General features: G+C 48.8%; 1 protein-coding gene across 1 annotated transcript in view; it reads right to left on the bottom strand.

Annotated features, from left to right (window-relative positions):
• Nucleotides 1-27,581, bottom strand: part of KSR2 (kinase suppressor of ras 2) — a 186,314-nt gene that overhangs the window by 126,027 nt on the left and 32,706 nt on the right. The window contains exon 4 of the mRNA XM_033136030.1: nucleotides 10,299-10,806. Within this exon, the coding sequence (XP_032991921.1) occupies nucleotides 10,299-10,806 (508 nt within the window). The remainder of the gene's footprint in view (nucleotides 1-10,298; nucleotides 10,807-27,581) is intronic.

The raw sequence follows: 27,581 nt of genomic DNA on the forward strand, positions 1-27,581 counted from the left end.
AAACCCTCATCCAAATTCGCAATCATGGCTTCACTGTTGAAGAAGTGGAGAGAGAAGGTAAGGCTTCTCGCCGGGGGGAGGCCGCAGAAGTGCCTCTTCACAAACATGGGGGGGGGGTTATTTTTTAACAGAAAAAGAAATAAAATAAAAACCACCTCTGCTCCTCTCGACAGAGATGCCACACAGAGATAATTAACTGGGATTGCATACCTGCAGTGCGCCAGAGGCCGGAGAGTGTGGGTAATTGCAGCAACGGCACCGTCATATCGACTAAGTGGGCAGCGCTGGAGGGAGGGAGACTTGGCAGGGCTTGTGCAAAAATCCCCTTTTTTTCCTCTTCGGTTGGTAAAGATGGGGGAAGAAATAGGGTTCTGCTTGCATTTTCATGAGAACCCACTGAACTCATCTTTCCCAGAAACAATTTTGTTGTTGTTCAGTCGTTCAGTCGTGTCCGACTCTTCGTGACCCCATGGACCAGAGCACGCCAGGCACGCCTATCCTTCACTGCCTCTCGTAGTTTGGCCAAACTCATGTTAGTAGCTTCGAGAACACTGTCCAACCATCTCATCCTCTGTCGTCCCCTTCTCCTTGTGCCCTCCATCTTTCCCAACGTCAGAGTCTTTTCCAGGGAGTCTTCTCTTCTCATGAGGTGGCCAAAGTACTGGAGCCTCAACTTCAGGATCTGTCCTTCTAGTGAGCACTCAGGGCCGATTTCCTTGAGAATGGATAGGTTTGATCTTCTTGCAGTCCATGGGACTCTCAAGAGTCTCCTCCAGCACCATAATTCAAAAGCATCAATTCTTCGGCGATCAGCCTTCTTGATGGTCCAGCTCTGTCCATGCTGTCTAGGTTTGTTATTGCTTTTCTCCCAAGAAGCAGGCGTCTTTTAATTTCGTGACTGCTGTCACCATCTGCAGTGATCATGGAACCCAAGAAAGTGAAATCTCTCACTGCCTCCATTTCTTCCCCTTCTATTTGCCAGGAGGTGATGGGACCAGTGGCCATGATCTTAGTAGTTTCCAGTTTCCAGCAACTGGTGTTTCAGAAGCCTGACTGCCTCCAGCCATATAAGCAGAGCAGAGACATCATAGCTAGGAACCAGCAGCAGACTTAGCTTCCTCCTTGAACTTGTCCAATCCTCTTTTAAAGCCATCCAAGTTGGAGATAACTCTTTTTTATTTTAAAAAAAAAATCTACAAACAGGTGTGAAATTATGGCAAACTGCATTTAAGACTGGGGAGAAATGAATAAAAGCGAGAGAAACTGAAACGGACAGTGTTACTCATCCCTTCTCATTATTTACTCCCGCTGAAGCTGGGTACCCTTTGCCCCTCCCAAACATACACCTCAGGGGAGCTGGGAATGGCTGCCTTCCATTCACCAGCACATTTGCAAGCGGCTGCTGCCCTGCCCTTTTGAGGACCACAAGTTTAATGGTGGCTGCAGGAGATGGGGAGCGATCTTAGGTCTACCATCACCACCCTCTGTTTCTGTCAGAGTTCAGGGAATCCGATCCCTCCCACGGGTGGCAGCCAAGAATTAGATAAACAAGAAGAGTTCTTACCAAGTCTTTTATTCAAAATTCACAGAGAGAGGCTTTGAAAAGTGCCTCTCTTGCAGTAATGGTGTTGCTCCGAGTAAAGCCCCACCAACTCCGTCTCTCCTATTATACGTCATCCCTACGTTGGCTGATCTGTGCTTTCTGCCTCTGAGCTTTCTGTTCTCCTACTTTCCATGCCCGCCGGGTTCTGGGAGAAGGGGGTCTGGAATGCTTTCTAAAGACACTTGAGCCTGTCAGCTGTCTCTCCCCTTCTTCTTCTTCTTCTTCTTCTTCTTCTTCTTCTTCTTCTTCTTCTTCTTCTTCTTCCTGCTCCTCTCCCAATATTTTCCAGCTTTCGCCCCGCTGCAGCCTCTTAACTATGACCTTTGCAAACCACTGTTGTAAATCAATACTTTCTCCCTCTTCTCTGGGAAGTGCAGGAGATGGGGGGGGGGCGGTCTCCACCATTCCTCCTCAGTCCAGTCCCTGACATTTCCCCTTCCTAGACTGCCTCATTCATGAACCGCGGGAAGAAATCAGAAGTATCCGCTCCTGGTTTTAAATGAACTACTGTCCCAAGTTCTGTCCAGACTTTGGGAACTCTTAGACACACACACACACACACACACACACAGCCAGATTCATAAACTACACTTTAACCCCAACTTATATGGACGAACCAGACTTTTCAGTTAATTTCCGAAGTGGCGTGATGTGTAGCTTCTAACTCATGGGTAGGCAAACTAATGCCCGGGGGCCGGATCCAGCCCAATCGCCTTCTAAATCCGGCCTGCAGACGGTCTGGGAATCAGCATGTTTTTACATGAGTAGAATGTGTCATTTTATTTAAAAAGCATCTCTGGGTTATTTGTGGGGCCTGCCTGGTGTTTTTACATGAGTAGAATGTGTCCTTTTATTTAAAATGCAACTCTGGGTTATTCATATATATATTTTTCCCCAAAATATTATCTGCCCCCCCCCACAAGGCCTGAGGGACAGTGGACCGGCCCCCAGCTGAAAAAGTTTGCTGACCCCTGTTCTAACTGCTCAAGACTTAAGGACCATCTTCTACAAAATGAACCCAGTGGGTTACTGCTTACAATAATGAATTGCATTGCCCAAATTATGGCTGTTGACCATAATGCCAAGGTCTGGAACATTAGTCCTGGAAAGGTTCCTTGGGCTTTCAGAAATCCCCCCGTCTGTAATCATCAACAGAGCGGTGGCCTGGAAAACAGAGGAGGCTGAGAGGAAGCGCCGGCAATATATGAAAAGTGCCTTATGACTTCCTTGGATCTTTTTTAAGCATTTCGTGATTGCCAATCACCATCAAGCCAGAGACGCAAAGGCTAATTAGAAGATTCTGGTGCTCCAGAGAACCAGCGCTGGGTCATTTAGACATTAAACCAAAAGGCCTTCAATTCCCAATAAATTTGTAATAAAATAACCATCTCCGTTGATTGAGAAATCAGAGGAAGAGAACAATAAAACCATACAGGGAGCACACGGAGGCCCCTGCTGCATTTTGCCGATCCCTATCAATCAACGCCTGCAATTTGTTATTTACAGAGCAAAATAACCAAAGTTGTTGGCTATGGTGTACAAAGACCTATACACAGGTGCATAGTGGCAAATTCATAAGTGCAAGGTCCCATCATGGAGTCCTGTGGGGCAGCAATGGGGAGGGGAGTATCTCCTGAGGAGGCAGCAGATCAGTCCACAGGTGTTCACTGCCACTGTGGCAGCAACAAGCGATGCCTTGCTTGGAGGCCAGGTGCTTGCTGCCCTTTGTAGATCCTGCCCCCTGAAGCAGTTGCCTCACCTTGCCTCGTGCGTGGGCCGGCCCTGCAAGCAGTATTTGCCACTTTATGAACAGTTGTGGCTTCCCTCAAAGAACCCTGTGAGCTGTAGCTTGTTAAGGGGGATGAGAGGTGTTAGGAGCACTGGCAGAGGAAGGGGAGTGTGGGGGGAGCGCACCGCCCCTGGCAGCACGATCCGCCACTGGTTAGGAAGCAACCGACTGGTGCTATTGGGACAAGTTGAGATCTCTGGACAACCTTCAAGGGCAGGCCCACGTAGGCCATGATGGCCCCATAAGTCTGGTCCCCTTTCTTCTGGGGATGGGAATGAGGGTTCTGAATCAGAATGGGAATCGCCTACAGGGCCAGCCTCAGAAACACACAATGAGTCCAGGGTCTCAGTGCTGTGGGATTTTGAACCCAAAATTAATAAATCAATATTTTGAACATCAAACAGAACAACTTCGAAATTTCCTTCGAAATATTCAAAGCACTGGGATATTTAGTACTGTATGTTTAAACATAAGCGGCAGTCAGAGAAGTTGAGATTATTTTTTTGCAGAGGTCCCCCAAAATTAGAGCTGCCATATTTCAAGAGGTAAACATCCAAACAGCTTTTTGAGAGCGATAGCACAAAAAGGTTGTTGAGCTTTCTTTTGGCGATCGTCCCTCCCCCCCAACTGTCCGCCACCAACCCACCCATCCCCCAAACCCGATCCCAGGCCACCCACGCCAGAGCCCAAGCCCAAACCCCTGTGCATTCACCATCCAACCCCCAATTTCTGACATAAGACGACCCCCAATTTCTGACTATTTTTTTTAAGCAAAAAACATCATCTTATACACAGGAATATACAGTATTTAATCTGCAACTGCAGGTACACTAAGTAAAAGTTACCGTACTTTTCAGTGTATTAGACGAGGGTTTTTTTCACTCCTAAAGAAAGTAAAAAATGGGTGGAGTCAACAACTTTGGACCATCTCCCTCCATTTTCTTTAATTTTAGTCCCCAAAAATAGGGGGCATCGTATACATTGGGGCATGTTATACACAGAAAAGTACAGTATATGCAGGGCCAGCGCGTCCATTAAGGCAAACTAGGCAGTTGCCTAGGGCGCCAAAATGGAGGGGGCGCTGGCCAGGCTTGGGCGGGGGGGCAGGACGGGCTGGCAGCAGCTTCTCCGCTATGGCGGAGAGGTGCTGCTTGCCTCTCCACCCCCTCCACCTCCCGCTAAAGCAGGCTTTGGCGGGAGCGCTAGAAGGTGGTCTCGCCTAGGGCGCAAAAAACCCTGGCACCGGCCCTGAGTATATGTTCTTTAAACTGGTCAAACGACCCAAGGCTGTCTTCCACATAATCTTTAAATGGGAACTAAAGTCTAATTCCTACAAGTGCCATTCCCACCCCAGCCTGAGGATGTCTCGTTGATGTAGAGGTTTGCATTGCAGAAGCCTCCGTGCAACCAGAATCTCCCTCATTTCAGGAATACTGTCCAAAGTTCTGGTCACCTCACCTGACAAAGGATAGTGAAGAGTTGGGAAAGGTTCATGAAAGGGCAATCAAGATGATAAAGTGTTTCCCCTATGAGGAAAAGCTGCAGTATTTGAGTCTTTTCAGTTTGGGGGAAAAGACAAGCTTATAGAAGTTTATCGAACAATACATGGCATGGAGAAAGGGAAAGTGGGGGGGAAAAACTCCTTCTGTCCTAACACTGAAACTCGTAGACTTCCAATGAAGCAGAATGTTGGAAGATTCGAGACCTATAAAAGACACGACTTCTTCATGGAGCATAGTTGGACTATGGAACTCCCTGCCACAGGAGGCACTGATGGCCACCAGCTTGGATAGATTTAAAAGAGCATTTGGACAAATTCATGGAGAGGACTATCGATGGCTGCTAGGCATGATGGCTATGTTCTGCTCAGCTGAATCCTGGTAGCTGGAAGCCACAGGAAGGGTGTACGCTCTCATGCTTGGGTCCTGCTTGTCGGTTTCCTACAGGCATCTGGTTGGCCACTGTGAGAACGGGACATTGCACCAGATGGGCCATTATCCTGATCTAGCAGGGCTCTTCTTCCATTCTCCAGCCCTCACAGCAAAGCCTATCCTTCCCTGTACTCAAAACCAAAGTTTGCAATGGAAAGCGATGTAAACTGCAGCAGGAGCATCTGTGCGATTCTGCAGGATAGAAGTGGGGGGGGGACGCCCTCCCTTTAATGCGCTAATTATGATCCCGAAAACACTAATGGGATTAGAAGGCAAGATTCGGTGGCTGCCTCCTGAAAATCATTAAGCCCCATTAGAGTAAATTAACCTCCACTCTTCCACCGAGGAGCTTCTGGGTCCTTTCCAGACATCTCTCCTCCCTGCATAGAAGCAATGAGCCCTTGGTTGGATGCCGGGGTACCAGAACACACTTGGATATTTGTTTTCTCTCCCCTCAATTAATTTAGCTTAATAAACTCCGCTGCCTACGGGGGATTCTCCTCTTGGAACCGGGGCTTGCGGAGGGGCTGCATCCCACTAATTGTAAATTAAGGTAGCCTGACCTCGAGCGCCAGAATCCCACCGAAAGGGAGAAGTGAGGAAGGGGGGGTCTAGCCGGCTGGAACAGAGATTTGGGGGGGGGGCTCCAGGGTCCCCTTGCGCAATTAACAACTGGAAATGCTTGATTACCTCCCATCCTGCTTGTTGCGCCCAGAGCATCACTTGAGCTCACCTGAAACATTTAATTACAGTGGGGAAAGGAGGCCTCAGACTCCCACACCAGCACACACAGAGAGAGAGATCTAATTAAATGGTGGCAATGCTTCAGACATCCAGAATGAGCCACAAGAGATGGGAGAAAGACTTCAGACCGGATTCAGGAAGAGAGCAGAAGGAAAGTCTTCATCAGAACTGTAAGGCAGGGCTGGGGCACTTCAATGCGGCCCCCGGGCATCGCTACCTGGCCCCTGGAATTTTTCCCAGGCCACACCCTGCTTTTCATCCTCCTTGGGTGTTTGTGCCTGAATAGAATATTCTGAATAGAATATGTCTTTGTTTTTTGTTTTTGTTTTTGTTTTTAAAGGTTTTCGTTGAACTATTTTTGCAAAAGCTCAAGGTAATACAAAACCATACACAGAGCACGAGGTGGGGAAATGGGTTGAATAATGATGGATAGAGAAAGGGACAAAAATGGTTTGCATTCTGAAATGGCAAGTCTGGCTGATACTGTTGAGTCAAACCAAAGGGGGAGATGGAGTGTCAGAGCCTTATCTTTGTTAGTAACATACATAATGAACTGAACTCCCGTCTCAGAGAACTTGTCTCTGCTCATTTGTCCACCGGCATCCCATGTTCATGTTTCATTTAGAGCCAATGGCCAGACCCTTTTACATAGCAAGCAACAGCAGAGATTCTTCCAAGAACAGGAAGTTTCTAATCTAGCTGCCGGGAGTTTAGGCTTCAAGATCAGATCTCTGTGAACCAGACTCATGATAACCCCTTCCCTAAAGATGGGCAGGAGAGCAAGCAGAAAGTCAAGAATTAATGCTTGCTGTGTGCCATGTGTTTGCACCCTGGTTGTGCTTTCTTCTCGCCTGGAAAGTGGAGAGAGAGAGAGAGAGAATGTGTGTGTGTGTGTGTTTAGAATCTAGCCTACTGTACAAAGACTGAATGTAAGTTCATTGGCCCACCTGCTTTTGCCTCTGCTGCCCCCATTGGCAAGTGGCCCTTGGAAGGTTCCCCAGAAGGAAATGTGGCCCTCACAGTGAAGAAAGAAATCCCTGGTTTACTGGGCCCTGCACCACTGAGTATACTTAATGGCTAATCCAAATTTGGAACTTAACTATCTAGCTTGTTCAAGCATAAAAACCTACGGGGGAGCGATGCTGCATCAGACAAAAGGTCCACCCAGTCCTGTGTCCGGCATCCCACAAGAGCTGACCAGAAACTTCTGAGAAACACACTAAGAAGGCAAAACCCTCCCCTGGAGCCTTGCAGAAAGTGGTAGTCAGTGGGACACCTGCTCCTCAAGAGGCAGTTTACACCTCCTGTATCAGGGCTAGAGAACTTTTCTCAGCCAAACCTAAGCATTCCCTTCAGGGGGGGGGGCACATGTGAGCTGTGGGCGGAGGCAGAGGCAAAAGTGGGCAGAGCAACAGATAGGAATGTCACCTTTGTACAGTAGGCTAGCTTCTCTACAGACACCTGCACACCCTTCTCTATCCTCCATCCAGACAAGTGGCAAGTTTATTTCCAGCCAGGCTAAAACACTTGAGCCGTGTGTGAAGCAGAGCTAGAGAGGCGGTGTCACTGGGGAGAGTCATGAGGGCCAGATGGGGAGGCTTGGGGGGGCGCATTTGGCCCCCACCCCTGAAGCTCCCCACCCGTGACTTAAGACCTCAGTAAGCCACAGAACCTAGCCTGTGTGCAGTTGTATGTAGCCTGAACGCACGGGGAGCTGTCCGTGGTCCTGATTTCCTGCCCGGACTCCTCCCAAGCTTCACCAGCTCCCCCTATGGGACTCGTTGTGTGCAGCAAACCATGCTCACAACATGCAGACTACTATGTGGGCACCCGCAAGGGCCCTTGCGAGGCAGGAGTGGCAGGGTGTGGTTGAGGAGAGGGTGCAGCCTGGGGAGAGCACTGAGGTCTAGGCAGAGAGGCCTGAAGTGCTGTATTTGGCCTCTGGGCTGGCAGTTCCTAACCCCTGTCCCTGCGCAAAATAACAAATGTTTTCCCCGACAAAGACACAAAAGAAAATTCATTGGAGAGAGAGAGCTTGACATCTTTTTGAAGTGCAGCAAGAGATGGAAAATATCTATAATGGCTGAGAGAAGGGACAGAGCGGCTGGGAGGTGCTCCCCCCACCCACCCACAATGCCACCCCTGTTGATGTGGAACAGTTCATTAGAAGGAACGGAGAGTCCTTCTCCTCTGGGGAGGCCACATTCGGACCTAATGAGCTGGTAACCCCATCAGCGTCCCAGAGTATGTGGCACTGCCAAGCTCCGGTGGCTAAATGGCCTGCCTCCTGCTCGTTTGAAAGAAACCAATTCACGAAATGGAAGGCAAAAGGGTTCGTTATCTTTACATCCCATATTTCGATGATGGCCAAGGGGCGCAGGTGGAAGCAGCCACAGAGAAGTTCCGACCGGCTACCTCTCCTGGTCTCCGTGGGGTTTTCACCTTCGTATCCTCCTCCATCCAAACTTTCTACTTTTTTTGGGGGGGGGGTTCCTAAGTACACAGCCAGCCTATAAGAGCACTTGAACCAAGAGAAACACCTACAAATAGAACTGTGCAATAACAAGTACCCTGTCTCCCCCACCTCATCACGTAGAGGTGGGTGAGTGACCAGCAGGCCTACTCTCCCCCAGGCTGCTGTTCCCCGAAACTAAAGCTCTCATGGAAAGATTATAAACTTGTGAAGGAGACACTGGCCTCTACAACGTGAGATGGGCTGTACATTTTGGGGTTGTGGCATGGTCATTTCTCTGGCAGAGGAGTAACAGCAGCAGGTATTATCGCCATTAACAGGTTCATTGTGCAACAATAACAGGCCATCTTGTCCAGTATCCTGCTCTCACAGTGGCCAACCAGATGCCTCATGGGAAGAAGGACCAGAGCACAATGACCCTCTCTACTTCATAATCCACAGCACAGTGAAGTATTCAGAAGCACAGTGAAGGTGGAATCCAGCCATTGTAGTTAGCAGTCATCAATAGCCTTACTATCCACGAATTTGTCTAATCCTCTTTTAAAACAAACCCAAGTTGGTTGGTCACTGTGTGTGATCCAGCAGGGATGTTACATTCTCATTACCTTGCTGTGTTTCTCAATCCCTCGCTACATTCATCTTTTGCACTTTCACTTTCCCTACAAACTCAACTGCCAACATGCTGCCATCATGCTTTGTGGCCAGCTCCTGTCATTTTCGTTTTTCCTAGTTCTGTCATGCATGCAAGTTAACGCTAGAAATTTCATTGAAGTTTGATTCCACTAGTTGCGGCCTCAACTGAGACAATGGTTTCCTTTCCAGTTCCTGTCATGACCGCCCCCACATCACCTTGCATGCTTGGCTGGGGACACAGATGGAGATGCAGCTCAGACTGCTAATCATCATCATACTCATTCCGCAAGGGTATTTTAGTGTGGCAGCACCTACCCTCTGGAACTCCCTGCCCTTTGATATCAGACAGGCAGGCAACTTCTCTGCACTCTTTCATCACCTGCTAAAAACTTTCCCATTTAGACGAGTCTGTCCAGATGTTTAGAAAGCCGATGGGAGTTTAAATCTGTTTTTAGTCTGTTGTTATTTTAACTGCTCAGAAGTCTTAAATTATTGTCCTAGTGATTTGATTGTGGTATCTTTTTTTGTAAATCACTTTGAGGGATTGTTGGGTTTTTTTTACAATCAAGTGGTGTATAAATTTTACAAAAGAAACAAACATATATACAGTATATACAAATCACGGTGGTGGCGGTGCTGGTAGAAGTAACGGTATTTAAATGCTAGAAAGTGCTACATCAATTATAAAAAGAAGAAGTTAAGGTAAAGGACCCCTGGACGGTTAAGTCCAGTCAAAGGCGACTATGGGGTTGCGGCGCTCATCTCGCTTTCAGGCCGAGGGAGCTGGCGTTTGTCCACAGACAGCTTTCTGGGTCATGTGGCCAGCAGGACTAAACCGCTTCAGGTGCAACGGGACACCGTGACAGAAAGCAGAGTGCATGGAAATGCCATTTACCTTCCCACCACAGCGGTACCTATTTATCTACTTGCACTGGCATGCTTTCGAACTGCTAGGTTGGCAGGAGCTGGGACAGAGCAACAGGAGTTCACTCCATCGTGGAGATTCAAACCGCCGACCTTCTGATCATCAACCTAGCACACCCACACATTCCCTGGGGGACAAGTCCACCTCCCCCTTCTCCACCTGTGTTGTCCATGCACATATTCCCTCCTCAGTCCACTTACTTGGGTGTGTGAGCCTCATCCACTCGATTGCCCAGCTGGAATTCATGGGACTTGCTGCGGTGCAAGGTGGTGAAGCCTGGGAAAAGGTGGATGAGTTTCCGGGAGGATGGGGGTGGCGTTCCTGGGGGCTTCACCTTGTTCCTCCTCCTGACCGGTGGTGTGCCTGGCGGCGTCATCATGGTGACGATGTTAGGGGTGCGTGGCGGGGTATGGGCAGCATGCCGCTGCCGCGGGGAAGGGGGCAAGGAACGGTGGCCGTACTCCAGCGGCGGGCACAGCCCTGGGAAGCCTTCCACGGGCAGCCTGTCCACATGGGCATACACCGGTCCATGCGGCAAGGCCAAGTGGCAGTAGTGCTGGATGCATTTCGACTGAGCTTTGGGGCTCGGAGAGAGGTGGGTTCGAATCCACTGCATGGATTCTGATTGGCACACGGGGTTGTTCTCCTTGCCTGTCTCAGTCGTTGCCGGCCACTGGATCGTCCAGTCTTGCTTGGAAAGGCTACCACCTGCACAAACAGGAAAGGAGGGGGGGAAATCACTGTCATGCACACACTTGAAAAGCAGCGGTGATTTAACAAGAGGAAATCTATGCTACACATTTAAATGCATTGAGAACTTATTTAACTGTCAACGCACCCAGAGGGAGCAACCCAGGAAACATTTTTGCCTTCAGCGCCTCATTTTTTCCCCAGTCCCAAATTCTCCAGTTTGAAGCAATTTGCAATTTAAAAAATATATTTAAAAACTCATCAAGATTAATCTGCAGTTTAACGCAAATTTAACTTTTTGGGTGTGCAGTTTATACTACGGCACACATTTTTGCAAGCTGTCATATAATGCAGCTGTATTTTTGCAAGCTATATATAATGCAGTCATCCATATTCATTTCATGAACGTAGGCATAGGATTTATTCCGATATACACGTTTCTGTATGTAATTTTGACAAATACGCACATTGTTGCAAGCCAATAATGCATTTTGGTACGTCCTTTTCACAATGCACACGTTTGTTTTTTGCACTTTTCCCCTATAGCAGTTCAGCAAGCCGTTCTGTGAAGCACCTCCCCACCCATTTAAAAGGGGGTTGGTCTTGGGGGGGGAGAAGGGAGAGGCTTGGGGGGGGAGCTGTGAGGGGGCAGGGTAATGGAGGCGTAAAGGGAGGGAGATTTGGTCAGGTAAAAGGGTAGCTGGAGTTGGTGAGCAGAGTGAACAGGGGAGGCTGCCCCAGTAGCTGACATAACTAGGCTCCATGAATGCCTTTAATCCCACTCCTCCCTCCCTCCCTCTTTTTCATGCACCCCACACCAGGACCGGTGCTAGGGTTTCTTGCGCCCTAGGCAGACCACCTTCTGGCGCCCCCCGCCAAAGCCTGCTTTAGCGGGAGGTGGGGGGTGGTGGAGAGGCAAGCAGCAGTTTCTCCGCTGTAGTGGAGAAGCTGCTGCTCGCCCGCCCCCCACCAAAGCCTGCTTTAGCGGGAGGTGGGGATGGTGTAGGGGGCAAGCAGCACCTCTCCGCTACAGCGGAGAAGCTGCTGCTAGCCCGTCCCCCCCACCATGCCTGGCCAACGCCCCCTCCATTTTGGCGCCCTAGGCAATTGCCTAGTTCGCCTTAATGGACGCCCTGGCCCTGCCCCCCACACCACCATTTCCTGAATCCATTCAGGAAGGAATCCTAAGAAGTTGCACTTCATTACCCAAAAGTGCTATTGGACAAAATAATAGACTCCATCTCCCCCCCCCCCGTGAACCCAGGCTCTCCACTCCCAGCACTTTTGATCCAAAGCCTCTTAAGAACTCATGAATAAAAAGGTGATATTTGCATTCTAAAAAAGAAGTCCATAGCGACCCCGACTCTTTTCTTATTATTATTACGCCACTCTGGATTATTAATTGATAGCCCTGTTATCTCCGCATCCTTTTCAAGGAAATCAATTTATTTCAAGCTCTTGAGAAGGGAGAGGGTAGGACAGGCAATGAGCTGCAGGACGAAAAAGGAAGAAGGGTTGATTAAAAGGAGGGTGGTTTTTTTTGGTTTTTTAAAATGTGACAAGGTGGGGGGAGATGTCTTTGGGATTGTTCCCTCCAAAGCTGGTTAATAAAAAGAAAATCAGTCAACGGGAAGGGGGAATGAAAGGAGAAGTGGAGCCTGTGCAGGGCTCTTTGTCTCGGCTGCTAATGCGGTGGGATGTTTCGAGAGATGCTGAAAGGGGTCTGGTGCAGAGACGACAGGGAGAGACAGAGAGAGAGGGAGATATGGTGGAGTTTGAGGGGCTGGACTGATTGGGAGTGGAAAGCATTAGCAGATCAGACAAGTGAGTCCTCCAAAGGAAAATTAATGGGCGTCTGGAGAAAGAACCTGAAGAAAGACTTGGAAGTGAATTTGGGCAGCTGACAGAGTTAAGCATCAAGGGAGCCCTTGCAAAAGGAGGGCTGCCTCTGATCCCAGAGGAATCTGAATCAGCCTGTTTGGGTGCCGGAATGTCCTCAGCGCTCTCTGCCCACCTGGGCGATCGGACAGCCGACAAACTAGCATCCTAGTCTCTGAGGAGTTGGCTGGCAACTCAAATGAAAAAAGAGAGGCGTGTTGCCCCACTAACACCCCCAACCAGTCTTGGCAGTCTTGTGGGTGCCCCTCCATGTGTTTTGGACTGCCACTCCTGCCGTGGGGAGCACCAGCTTGGCAAAGGCTGCTCTAGGCTGCTTCTGCAGAGACCCAGCTCAAAAGAAGGCAAGCAAGGCAGAAATACATTATGCTACGTTCCTCTCCAGTCAACAGACATCCTGTATTCCCATCGCCTTGCAGCTGCCGACAATCAGTTGATCAGCCTTGCCAAATCAGCTGATCGGAGGTGCCAGATCAGTTGATCAGTGGCACTTGCTAAACCCCATAATTTCTTTGCAAGTGCTGATGACCCGCTGGTTAGTGGATCCTGCAAGCCCCTACTTTCGGCAGGGAGGCCATGCCTTTACCTGTCCCACAATGGACATAATTAATATGATGTAAGGTATAGGACAGGTGAATGTTGCTCATCCAACATGGCTGCATGGGCCAAATGGGGGAGCCTGTAGAGTCTAATAAGGCCCATGGGGCAGAGGTTCCCCACTGCTGGCCTGCAAAGCTCCCTCCAGCTCTATGATTCCACATCACAATACCTGGGACCGCACAGTATTTGAAGAGGGTAGGGCGGCCCTAGAATTGTAGAGTAGTAAGGGGACCAAGGGTCATCTAATCCAACCCTCTTCAATGCAGGAATTCTGCCCACAGCCATCCATGGGTGGGCTTGAACCACCAACCTTCTGGTTAACCACCAGACACACTGAACCATTGCGCCACAGCCACTCCTCACTCTCCAGCCAACACATCAAGCAATTTGGGGATGTGTCGAAAGCAACCATTTCCCATTTTGCACAGAGCCTTCCAACCCCAATCAATCCAACTGAGGTGAGCAGACTTCCCCACCCTGCAAAATAGCAGGTGATGCAATAATTGGAGGGCCAATCCCTAACAGGGACAAACTCTTGCAGTTCTTGGTCAGTAGGAGATGATTATCCAGGGAGAACACCTTCTTTGGCAAGATTAATTACTACATTGCTCATTAATTATGATTGATGGTTGCTAAGCAGAGGTGTGGAGTGGCTGAGAGAAGGGTGTCCCAACGTCCAACCAGAAAAGGCTCTTCATATCGGAGCCCAATCTGGGATCATTAAACCCCACAGCCCAGGCTCCAGGCATGTCCTTGCCATTCCCTGCATTCATTTATCTGCTCTTTTATTTTGATGGCTGTGTCATTACATGATTGATGAGCACCCTCGTAAAAAATAACTTGATGCTTCTCCCAGTGCGTCATGCCTAAAAATACCGGAGTAGAGTTTGGGGAGCCCATTCTCAGCTAATACATGCTCACACAAAAGCATACAGGATGCTTTTCAGAGACTCGGCTTCTGGCATTGTTGAGCCGTCACAGACCCGGAATCGGTGTGTTCAGATTTTTGCATCCTGCCACCGTCGGCTGTCAAACCTCCTTGGTGGATTTTCATAACATTTTTTGTGCGCTGTGCCCTTGGAAACGCCAAAACAAACACGTAGAATACATGTCTCTCTCGGCTCAAAGAAAATGTGCATGGCTTGGTGCGAAGGTGGTGGAACAAACCCTCTGCGGAAGGGTTGAATGAGTTGGGTATGTTCAGCCTGGAGAAGAGAAGGCTGACAACTTGTCCACACTTACTTTTCCTCTGTGCTTTCCAGCTTTAAAGCTCTGAGTCTGAGCACTCTTGTTGTTGCTATCCCTGTGCAAACCATCTTTACCACTGAATTGGAGCAAACAGCGATCTGTGAATTGCCATTTGTTTCACTTCAGCTTTAAAGATTGGGGTTTGGGGTTTTGTTTTTTGCAGGGAAAGCTCTGGAGCAACAACAAAAAAGAGTACTTGGACATGGACACTGGTACCAGAGCCTGCAATAAACCCAGATGCCAACTTTGCTGCCACATAAACCCGGATAACACCATTACTGGTCCCAACAACATCAAACACACCATCTCAGGACTATTTAATTGCTCATCTTCCAACATTGTGTATGCAATCAAATGCCAACAGTGCCCTTCAGCTCTCTATATTGGACAAACAGGCCAAACCCTACGCCAAAGGATAAATGGACATAAATCTGATATCAGGAATCACAAGACAGAGAAACCAGTAGGAGAACACTTCAATCTCCCAGGACATTCTATAAAAGATCTCAAAGTAGCTGTCTTAATACAAAGAAATTTCAGAAATAGACTGGAAAGAGAAGTGGCTGAATTGCAACTAATCACCAAACTTAAAACCATGGAGAAACCTGGTTTGAACAAAGACATTGGATTCTTATCTCATTATACATAACAAAGCCATCTTTAGCCATCTCACCCCTTGCCTTTCCCTGCAAGACTAATTGCAGCCGTTTAGAGTCGTCAACAGGTTTTCCACACTTATCAGCCTATCACCCATTCCCACCACCCTTCTGAGTAATACCCCTCCCCACTCCCCCACTATATTTAAGGATCTGGTGACTTCTGTTTCAGTGTATCTGAAGAAGTGTGCATGCACACGAAAGCTCATACCAGGAACAAACTCAGTTGGTCTCTAAGGTGCTACTAGAAAGAACTTTCGATTTTGTTATGAAGTTTTAAAGCCTGGAAAGCACAGGTCCAAAGTGTGAAGAAGCCCTGAGAGTTGATATGAGAGCCATCTTCAAATACAGTGGTACCTCAGGTTACATACGCTTCAGGTTACATACTTGGCTAACCCAGAAATAGTGCTTCAGGATAAGAACAGCAAGTGTTGGTGCTGACCTTTAAAGCCCTAAACAACCTCAGTCCTGTATACCTGAAGGAGCATCTTCACCCCCATTGTTCAGCCTGGACACTGAGATCCAGTGCCAAGGGCCTTCTGGCGGTCCCCTCATTGCTTTGAAGTGAGGTTACAGGGAACCAGACAGAATGCCTTCTCGGTAGTGGTGCCCGTCCTGTGGAACACCCTCCCATCAGATGTCAAGGAAATAAGCAGCTATCCCATTTTTAAAAGACATCTGAAGGCAGCCCTGTTTAGGGAAGTTTTTAATATTTAATGCCGTACTGTTTTTAACACTCGATTATTATTATTATTATTATTATTATTATTATTATTATTATTATTATATTTAACTGTGATTCCTACATTGCAGGGGTTGAACTAGATGACCTTTGGGGGACCTTCCAACTCCTCCATTCTATGATTCTGTGACTGGTGCACTGCAGATTAATGTGGGTGCACCATAGCCAATATTTTACATGACGAACTATTATTCTCTCTTTGATTCATACAAAACCAGTGACCTATTCAGGCATTCAATCAACTTGGGGGGAGGGGGATAAAGCATGTGTGAGGCATGGGAGGGACATAACCCCCAACCTTCCAGTGCTGAATGGGGCACTTGAATACAAACTTTTAGTGCATTCAGCTTAGAAACGTCCCCGCTATTGGGAACCCAGATCTTTTGCCCGACTCAGTAAGCTATGAGGCTGCAGCCTGTGGGAATGCGCAGCCCTGATCTTCTGTTTAAGGCAAACACCTGAATAGGGCTCAGGAGAGACACCTACAGCAAGGAGTCAGGAAAACAGCGTGAATAAGCTTGTTCCCTCAGCCTGCCCTGCCCCTACTAAGTATCACACCACGGCTACTGGAATCCACGTGCCCCTTTCCGAGACCACCATAATCTCTGAATGTCTGAACTGGGCTATATCTCTACACAAACCAGTGGAAAGTTGCAATTGACTAAACCACATCAAGCGGGTTCTGGTCTAGTTAATTTCATCCGGTCGCTGTCATGACAGTGGCAAGTACCCAGGAATCTGCTCCCAACATTCCACAAAAACACATTCCTTTCTTTAAACAAAAAAGGAATCACCTGGATCAAACCCCACAGCACACAAGTGTCAGCTCTATATATATATATTTCCCCAAGCACCCATCACAAAATTTTCAAACTGCCTTGCATGACTTGGTCACAGCTACATTCCTACACACGGCTAGGCATCATGGGCAAAATCCTTCTCTTGCCAAATAAACTTCATTGCAGAATTAACCCCTCAAGCTACTATTTTTTTCCACACACAAAAGACTACTGCAACAAGTTAGCAATGCGTAGATTACAGTTGAACCAGCACCCTTTTTCATTTTTTATGTATATTTGTTGCATTTATATCCCACCTTTTCCGCCAAGGAGCTCAAAGTGGCATACACGGTTCACCTGTCCTCATTTAATCCTCACAACAACCCTGTGAGGTAGAGGTTAAGCTGAGGTGCCCTGAGTGGCCCAAGGTCACACCCAGTGAGCTCCATGGCCCGAATGGGGATTTGAACTCTGCTCTCCCAGGTCCTAGTCCAACACACTAACCACTACACCACACTGGTTCTCATGGGCAGACCTATCAGTTAGTGGCTGTGACTTTTCACCTACCCACATCATTGGCAAACATTTAAAAGCCCTCAGATTTGTTACCTCCCCATCCCTTTGTTTCTGCCCTCTTACTTTTTATTTCCTCTACTCTAGCGGTGGTGATCCTTTTTCAGCTCAAGGACCACATTCAATAAAAGGCAGCTTTCCAAAGGCTGCATGCCAATGGTGGGCAATGGAGCAGCAGGCTACTTTCCAGCCACACACAGCTCTCCATCCAGGTAAGCAACAGGCATTATCACAGCTCAAGGACGCATACCAGCCAGGCAAAAGTACTCAAGGAGGGAGCAAAAGATCACAGAAGGGTCATAGCTCAGTAGCAGAGCATCTGCCTAGCAACTAGAAGGTCTCTGGTTCAATACCTGGCAATCTCCAGGCAGGACTGGCAGAGACTCCCTGTCTGAAACCCTCAAGGCCCACTCCCTGTCATAGAATCATAGAACTGTAATGTTGGAAGGGACCGCGAAGGGCATCTAGTCCAACCCCCTGCAATGCAGAAATCTTCTGCCCAACATGGGGCTTGAGCTCACAACCCTGAGATTAAGAGTCTCATGTTGCACCAGCTGAGCTCAAGGCATTTTGAGCTAGATGGACTAGTAGGTCTGAATCAACATAAGGCAGCTTCCTATGATCCTCAAGGAGGGCCAGCGAAGGGATGCTGCCTGGTGAGAAGATGTGTGGCCCCCGGGAGAGTCCCGAGGGCCAGATGGAGGAGCTTGGTGGGCCACATGTGGCCTCTGGCCAGAGCTTCCCCACCCTTGATTCAAAACATATCATAGCTAGAGCAACATCCTGCCTTGGGTGCTCTGTCCAGAACACACAGTGAGCTGTCCGTGGTGCTGATCTTCTGCCAGGCCTCCTCCCAAGCTTCACCAGTTCTCCCCAAGGGACTCTTTTGAATATAACATGCCCCATACTACCTAGTCATCTGCAACGGCCCTAACAATGCTTCAAAGAGAGACCCACAGTGGTATTGGAGCACCCAACAGGACCACTTCAAGGTAGGCATCCCTCAAAAAAATACACCACCCAGGACCACAAGTCCCTCGCCCTGCGTTTCGCTGGGGCCCTCGCGCAGGCTTACCCAGATCCCTCGGCTGACCGCCACTAGGTCTTCCGAGGTGAGAAAGCAACCCTCGTTTTTGCTTTCTCCGAGACGGCAACTGCTCCTCGAGTGTGTTCTAGCTTTCCTCCCCCACAAGAAAAAGCAAAAGTTACTACGGCAACCAGGAATTTTAAGCCACGGAAAAGCAGAAAATGTCACGAAGGGCTGCTGCTCATCGCGACGGGCGCACTGCATCCAAACGCAAGCGAAAGGTGCAGAGGAGTCACAGCTCAGGTGAGTAGAGCATCTGCCTGGCAGGCAGAAAGGCCCTGGGTTCAATCCTGGGCATCTCCTGGTGGGCATGGGACTGTTTCCTAACAGCACCCTCTCAGCACCCTCACCAAACTACAGCTCCCAGAATCCTTTGGGGGAAGAGGAAACTGTCTAAAACGGAATGGTGCTCTTTAAATGTGTGGTGTTGATGTGGCATAGATCAGCCTGGATGGAGAAGGGGATGTTTCAAGGCACCATCCATCCAGTTGCCAGGTCTGAGAACTGCCTCCACTCACATTTGTTCTATCTGGCCATTAGAAACAAAATGAAACCTTGGTACCAGCTTGTTTTCCTTCTCCCTCCCTCACATTCCACTTCCTTTTCTATCATGTCTCATTAGACTATTTTGTTGTTGTTCAGTCGTTCAGTCGTGTCCGACTCTTCATGACCCCATGGACCAGAGCACGCCAGGCATGCCTATCCTTCACTGCCTCTCGCAGTTTGGCCAAACTCATGTTAGTAGCTTCGAGAACACTGTCCAACCATCTCATCCTCTGTCGTCCCCTTCTCCTTGTGCCCTCCATCTTTCCCAACATCACGGTCTTTTCTAGGGAGTCTTCTCTTCTCATGAGGTGGCCAAAGTACTGGAGCCTCAACTTCAGGATCTGTCCTTCTAGTGAGCACTCAGGGCTGATTTCTTTGAGAATGGATAGGTTTGATCTTCTTGCAGTCCATGGGACTCTCAAGAGTCTCCTCCAGCACCATAATTCAAAAGCATCAATTCTTCGGCGATCAGCCTTCTTTATGGTCCAGCTCTCACTTCTGTACATTACTACTGGGAAAACCATAGCTTGAACTATACGGACCTTTGTCGGCAAGGTGATGTCTTTGCTTTTTAAGATGCTGTGTAGGTTTGTCATTGCTTTTCTCCCAAGAAGCAGGCGTCTTCTAATTTCGTGACTGCTGTTAGACTATAAGCCGCTGTTTTAAATAGTCGGCTGCTTTGAGTGGGGAAGGGCTGCAGTTCAATGAAAGAGCCTCTGTTTCGAATGCAGAAGGTCCCAGGTGCATCTCCAGGTCATGCAGGGAGGGACCCCCTGTCTGAAAATACTGAGCTAGAAGAACCAAAGATCTGACTCCCCCTCTCTCCTCTAAAACCCAGAGCCAAACCTGCGGCTCTGAAGGGACCCAGGCTGCTGAAAGTTGCCGAACCCTCTTAGAGGGAAAGCATTGGGTTGACATTGGACGTAGAGGCTCTGCTTCCTTTTGCTGGCCTACGCAGATCCCTTGGACCCTGATTCTTTGACAACGTGCCGCAGCTGTGTTGCAAGAGCACCGATGCAGCCCAGTAGCTGAGAGATTGCACTAAGCTCCAGGTTCAAACCACACCGGCGCCATGAGTTCACTCGGTGGAACATTCTAAAGCTGCTGAACTTCAGCTCCCATCAGACCCAGTCAGAAGAGCCCAGTGATCAGGGATTATGGGAGTTATAGTCCCAATAACATATGGAGGGCCACAAGTTCCTCACTGCTGCCTCAAAGCAAGCCACTCTCCCAGCCCAGCCTACCTTACAAAGTTGTTGTAAAAGCAGGAAGGTGGTGTGTATGGAACGCTTAAATGTATTCGAGCACTGAGCTTTATTGTTCGGTAGAGAAAAAGCATTTTGGAATCTTGTGGGTGCCTGTGCAAGGTGGTGGTCCCAATCTAGACTCCAAAGTCAGAGCTAGTGAATATATTCAAAACTGAAGACGGGTGGAGTGCCAATGCCCTGCAGATCAAGATTAGCCTTCAGCCCAGTCTCCATGATACAATGCTTTAGGAGGGCGGTCCTATACATCCTAATGAAAAGGCATTAGCCATCACACAAAGATGACAAATGGAAGCCCATCCATCTCCTTCCTCACCCCCACCTCCTTCGTCTGGAGCCATAATGGATCATTCCTCTTCCCACCCCCATTGCTGGGACTTTGGCAACTGCATTCACGAGCCAGCAGCTGATTAATGGCCTGGTGCGCTTATTGCAATATGGCTCCCCTGTGATTAATATTCACCATCGATAACAATGCTTACAAGGCGCCTGGTGCCCCCGTGGCGATGCCACCTGAAAGGTTACCCTAGTTGCAACGCCACCCCAAACATTGCCCGCTCTGTCAGCAGCTCAGCATGCTGCAGGCTTCTGTAGCAGCAGCTTCTTGGGTCGAAGTGATTGACCGAGTGCAGATAATGGCAGCAGAGCAGGATAAAAACACACACAGGCACACGCCAATGGACCCAGGACAGGACAGAGCCTTTTTCGGCTGCAGAAATCTACACACACCCCTGGAGGGTGGCGGCGGCAGAAGCTAGAAGGGAAAGAGGCAGGGGGGAATCAGCCGACATGCGGGCAGGGGCCAGCTGACAGCCATCCTCTCTCCGAGCCCCCAGACATCCGTCACCAGGGCAGGCATGGAAAGCACATCCGTCAGATGCCCGTCCTGAAGAAGTGACGGCGTGGCGACACGGGTGACCTTTTATCTGCGACACGGAACCGCGGAAGCTCTGGTCATGATGCGGAGTCAATACAGCCTCCCTCTTCATTTATCTCCCAGCCGGCTGTCCATCTCTTCGTCTCACCTGTCCATCATTGCAGGCGAGGTTTATTTAATTAGCCAAAGAGAAGCCTGAGCAACCCGCCCCCTTCCCCCCACCTTTTTTTTTCTTTTAATACAAATGAAATTTTTTTTTAAAAATCCTCTGCATTCATGGCCCTTCTGCACTTCCAAGGACCTTTCCAAAAGATCAGGTTTTCCTACACAAGAAAATGCAAAAGTTACACAGATGCCGGCTAAACCTCCCGCTGCAGAAAGGTGCTGGTTTTATCGGCGTTCAAGCTGCAGTTATTTCGTGGTTGGGGAAAATTCAAGAGCCAAGCTGGAATTTCTCAATAGGGGATTTTTGGCTTTCACATCCCTGCCTTCCCTTTAAAGAAGAAGCTTTTGTTTTATTTTTATTTAAAATGTTTTAGAGTCTGCCTTTAAGGGCAAGAGCTCTCTCTCTCTCGGGGCAACTTATGAGATCAAACAATACGATCACAGTAAACCTAGTTAATAGAAGACACTTAATAAGGGAGAGGTTAAAAATACCCAGCCAGTCCAAAACTAGCCGTGATTGCTGTGCTCTGCCTCAATGGCCGGTCAGAGGCAGCAATCTTGAATACCACTTGCTGGGAACCACAGGAGGGGAGAAAGATCTTGTGCTCGGGTCCTGCTTGCAGGTTTTCCATGGGCATCTCTTTGGCTGCCATGAGAACAGGATGCTGACTCAGTGGGCCATTGGCCTGATCTTGCAAGGCTGTTCTTATGTTATTATTCTTTTACTGATGGAGAATAAGGCTATCAGCAACTACGTTCTGCCTCCACTGTCAGAGGCAGTATATACACAGGCGAACTAATGCCAGTGTACTGGAAGAAGCAAAGATCAGCAGTGTCAAAGCAATGATTCTTCAACATCAACTTCGCTGGACTGGTCATGATGTGCAGATGCCTGATTATCGTCTTCCAAACTACTCTATTCCAAACTTAAAAATGGAAAGCACAATGCTGGTGGTCAACAAAAGGGGTATAAAGACTCTCTCAAGGCAAATCTATATTAAAAAATGTAGTATAAACACCAACAACTTGGAAACACTGCCCTGCGAGCGCACCAATTGGAGAACAGCCTTTGCCAAAGGTTGCATGGGCTTTGAAGATGCTCAAACTCAGGACAAAGGGGAGAAACATGCTAAGAGGAAGGCATGCTTGGCAAGCCCTCACCATGATCAACTCCCACCCAGAAACCTGTGTCCCCACTGTGGAAGGATGTATGGATCCAGAATTGGCCTCCACAGTCATTTATGGACTCACTGTTAAAACCATGTTTGTGGAAGGCAATCTTACTCGGCTACGAGTGATCGCCAAAGAAGAAGAAGAAGAAGCCTCCAAATAACATTTGCTGGGAATTACAAGTGTGGAGAAGTTGTTGTACTCAAGTCCTCCTTGCAGGCTTGCCATGAGAAGCTGCTCAGCCACTGTGAGAACAGGATGCCGAGCTAGAGGGGCCCTTGGCCTGATTCAGCAGGAAGGCTCTTCTTCTGTACATTGAATGGGGGACCTCCCACCTCCATGTGGGATGTAAAATGCAGGAGCAGTCAAACACAACATTGCTAGAGTGGACATAGAAAGGGAACTCTAGGCCAGCCAGTCGGAACTCACTGTTTCCCCTGGGCTGGGATGACTTCCTCTCTGTAACAAGAGATGGGTGTGGTCTCACCTGGGCAGGTTAATACAAAACCACAGAGACCACACTCTATCTTTCTCTCTCTTTTGGACGCCGTTCTCAAAGGAACAACATGGCTATGAGGGTCGCTTGGTTTCCAGCTAAGAGAACACAAAGGGACTGTTTTTCCCTTATGGAACAGTCTCCTGAGTAAATGTTACTTTTACTAAGTTTAATCCTGCCTCTGGGATCCAATTGTGAACAGATGATTTCTCGTGAGTAAACGTTTTATGCTTTTATAGAAGACTGTGTGTTGTCTTATTTTGAGAGGGATTAATGGGGAAAATACCAGAACATTTATTACAGAGGTTTTAACAAACCTAAGCAAGCTATCTGATGCGTGTGTGTTTAAAAGGGGAATGAGAACTCTGCTAATTTCTGGGACTTGTAAACACAGGTTGGAATAGGATATCTTAAACAATATATCCTCTCCTGCATCCCAAAACATTCCCACACTCCGGAGCATGGGCCCTGCAGCCAAGCTCTGTTAGAATTGTCAGGTTCTTTTCAACAACCACGTTTCTAGGGCTCAGGGAAGCGGCCGGCTGTCACCTGGAAGGCAGTGGAAAGTTCTGGGAAGCCTTCTCTGCTCTCCGAGCGCAGCCTAAAGAAACAGCTTCTGTCCCTTTAAAGCACCTTTGAGTCAGCAGCAGACGAGATGGAAGGGTCGAGACTGATATTAATAAATTAGGATAAGGTACAATGTCAATGTCGGTTAATGAGTCATTCATTAGAGCGGTCCAATTTCCTAGGACATATCTCTACAGGAGTAACGTGCGAGCAGAGAGCGGGGGAGGGGGGGACAGAAATATAGGGCATCATGACACTCCATGCAGCTCGAGGCGAACCGCTTGCCCGTCGTCTTCCTGGTGCAGAGCACAGCGAAGAGGCCTTAGCCATGAACAGCATTGTGGTGCAGCAACTGAAAGTGTGCAGGCGAAACATTTCTGAGAGCTGGAGCTGTTCAACTGCCTCAGAATGTGGCAGACTCTGGAGCCTGAGCAGAAAGTTAGTAGCTTTTTCTCCCCCAGAAAAGGCACTTGGGGAAAAGTTGGGTGCAAAAGAAGGCTGTGTCCCCCCCACCCCTGTCCCTGACGTCATGGAGCCCAGAGCTGGCCCACCCATGAGGCAAGGTGAGGGCACTGCCTCATGCGGCAGGATCCACAGAGGCAGCAGATCTGGCCTCCAAGGAATGCATTTGGCCCTCAGAAGGCTACCCAGAAGGAACTGCGGGCAGGAAAAGGTTCCCCACCTCTGGAATCAATCCTGTGACCTGGCAGTAGCTTGATTCCAAGGGAGTGTGTCATTGGCAGAAAGGCATAACAGGATCCAGTGTTGTGTGTGTGTGTGTGTGTGTGTGTGTGTGTGTGTGTGTGTGTGTGTGTGTGTTTTAAGAGTGGCAAATTTAATGTCATGCCTGAAGGAAGCCAGGAAGAAAAAGCAGTGGAGGGAGAGACAAATGCATGTGAGGGTGTAATTACATTGGGATTGGGGGGCGGGATTTCTCTTCCTCCTCCTCTAACATCAACAAGACTCCAGAAGCCAGCTTTGTCCCTGGGCGGGGAAGGTGGAAAACTGTGATGGGCTTGTCCCAGGACGCAACAACAACCAGCCACACCTCTGAAGGGTGAAATCAGCGCTTTCCTGTGCAGCCTTCCAGCTCTTCCTCGTTCCCCCATGCCAGATTCCTCTGCCTTAAAGCAAAGGAGGGGAAGGCATCCGGAGTTGATTTAGGGTCACGCCAAGGTCATAGAATAAGAGAATCATAGTGTTGGAAGGGACCCAAAGGGTCATCTAGTCCAACCCCCTGCAATGCAGGAATCTCAGCTAAAGCATCCATGACAGATGGCCATCCAACCTCTGCTTCAAAGCCTCCAAGGAAGGAGAGTCCACCACCTCCTGAGGGAGAACGTTCCACAGTCAAACAGCTCTTACTGTCTGAAAGTTTTTTTCTGTATGTTTAGTTGGAATCTCCTTTCTTGTAACTTGAAGAAGAGGAAGAAGAAGAAGAGTTTGGATTTGATATCCCGCTTTATCGCTACCCTAAGGAGTCTCAAAGCGGCTAACGTTCTCCTTTCCCTTCCTCCCCCACAACAAACACTCTGTGAGGTGAGTGGGGCTGAGAGACTTCAGAGAAGTGTGACTAGCCCAAGGTCACCCAGCAGCTGCAGGTGGAGGAGCGGAGACGCGAACCCGGTTCCCCAGATTACGAGTCTACCACTCTTAACCACTACACCACACTGGCTCTCTTGAAGCCATTGGTTTGAGTCCTACCGCCCAGAACAGGACAAAACAAGTTTGTTCCCTCTTCCATGTGGCAGCCCTTGAAATATTTGAAGATGACTATCATATCTCCTCTCAGTCTCCTCTTTTCTGGTCTAAACATACCCAGCTCCTTCAACCATTCCTCATAAGGCTTTGTTTCGAGACACTTGCTCATCTTGGTTGCCCTCCTCTCTGCACATGGTCCTTCTTACTGTGCGTTCATTATGATTATCACGACGGGCTGGAGGCAGTTGTACGCAACCACTATTCCAGGCTGGCCCATCAAGTCCAGAGTCCAGCATCCTGTTCTCACAGCGGCCGGCCAGATGTCTGCAAGCAGGTCCTGAGACCACCAGCGCACTGCTCACCTGTCATTCTCAGCAATTGGCATTCAGAACCATGCTGCTCGGACAGCAGAGGTAGAGCACAGCCATGGTGGCCCATAGCCGAGACCTCCTCAACCACAGAGTTACTGATCACACGGCCAGGTGGTGGGCAGCCAAATCTCGGCATGGGTGCAGGTCCCCCAACTGCTGGGAGCTTACAGGCAATATCTCAGAAATTGGTGGGCTCTCCTTTGTGGGAGGTTTTTAAAGAGAGGTTGGATGCCCACCTGCCAAGGATTCCTTATCTGTCATCCCTGAACTCCAGGGGGTTGGACTAGATGACTCTTGGGGTCCCTTCCATCTCTCCAGTTCTATGATGCCATTAATACAGCTGGTTGCCTACAGCCAGAGCATCCTTCAGCAAATTTTGAGACCCCCCACATCCAACTGCCACGCAGAGCTCAGTGTGGCTTCTGTTATCCCACAGCACCCTCTACTGTTTGCAAGAGGCCAAGCATGCAGACATATATATATATATATATATATATATATATATATATATATATATATATATAAACAGGTGATTGTGATGGTGGTAATGATGATTATTTACCCTCCATTCACCCTAAGTCCCAGTGCGGGTTGCAATAACTGTTAAAAGCACATACTCAGGAGGCTGTCTTATCAACTCGTGACCATTAATTAATCCATCCATCCAGCTCAGTACTGTTGATCCTGAATGGGGGTGGCTCTCTAAGATATCATACCATGCTCTCGTCCAGCCCAGCCTGGAAACAACAAGAGTTGAACCAGGTACCTTCTGTATGCAAAGGAGTTTCTCAGCTGCTGAGCTACAGCCATTCCCTGTGCATTGAGACGCCATCAAATTCGGTCTTCTTCCCCACCCCCACCCCCGAAACACACACATACACACTTCCGAAATGACAGAGAGTTTTGCAAGACTTGCAGTTGCAATCGAAGATTGCTGTACACTCTTTTTACGGCTGTTGAAGAAACTGTTAAGCAGAGAGGCATGTTATAATTAATAAAGGAATGTCAACAAGCTGCGAGGTTTCCAGGCACCCATAACAGGAGGGTCCTGTCAGCCATTCTAGGATATAAGGTAGAGGTAAAGGGACCCCTGACCATTAGGTCCAGTCGGGGACGACTCTGGGGTTGCGGCGCTCATCTCGCGTTACTGGCCAAGGGAGTCGGCGTACAGCTTCCGGGTCATGTGGCCAGCATGACTAAGCCGCTTCCGGCGAAACCAGAGCAGTGCACAGAAACGCCGTTTACCTTCCCGCCGGAGCGGTACCTATTTATCTACTTGCACTTTGACGTGCTTTTGAACTGCTAGGTTGGCAGGAGCTGGGACCAAACAACAGGAGTTCACCCCGTCGCGGGGATTCGAACCGGCGACCTTCTGATCAGCAAGCCCTAGGCTCAGTGGTTTAGCCCACAGCACCAACTGCGTCCCATATTCTAGGATATACTAGAAGCTATAAGCAGATCAGGGAAGCCAAGAAGCTTTTCCCACCCTACTTTCCACTCCAGTTTCACCTTTTCTGAGAAAAGACAAGTAAGAGGAGATTGCCAGAGGTGTACAAAAATTACACCCAGAGAAAGTGGTTAATGGGAAGTGCTTCCTTCCCTCTCCCATAACACTGGAACTTACGGACAGCCAATGAAGCTCAAGGTTCGTCGCTAGATAATTCAGGACAGATAAATGAGAGAGTATTTCTTCATGCAATGCACAATTAAACTGTGGAACTCACTCCCACAGGAGGCAGTAGCTATGGCTGGCTATGCTCTGCCTCCACGATCAGAGTCAGTAATGTCTCTGAATGCCAGTTGCCGCGAATCACAGGAGCGGAGAGGGCTCTTGTGCTCAGGTCCTGTTCGTGGGCTTCCCATGGAGACATCTGGTTGCCCAATTTAAGAGGAGGGTTGCTGGGCTAGAAGGGCTATTGGCCTGATCCAGCAGGCTCGTCTTATGTTCCTATGCTCTCATTCTCTTCCGGACAGCCAGAGCTGCGTGCCAGTGGTGGACACCTAGCTAAAAACTGCAGAACTTCTTCCTACAGGAGGCAGTGATGGCCACCAAC

The sequence above is a fragment of the Lacerta agilis genome, chromosome 17 (genome assembly GCF_009819535.1).
Source record: "Lacerta agilis isolate rLacAgi1 chromosome 17, rLacAgi1.pri, whole genome shotgun sequence".
NCBI lineage: Eukaryota > Metazoa > Chordata > Lepidosauria > Squamata > Lacertidae > Lacerta > Lacerta agilis.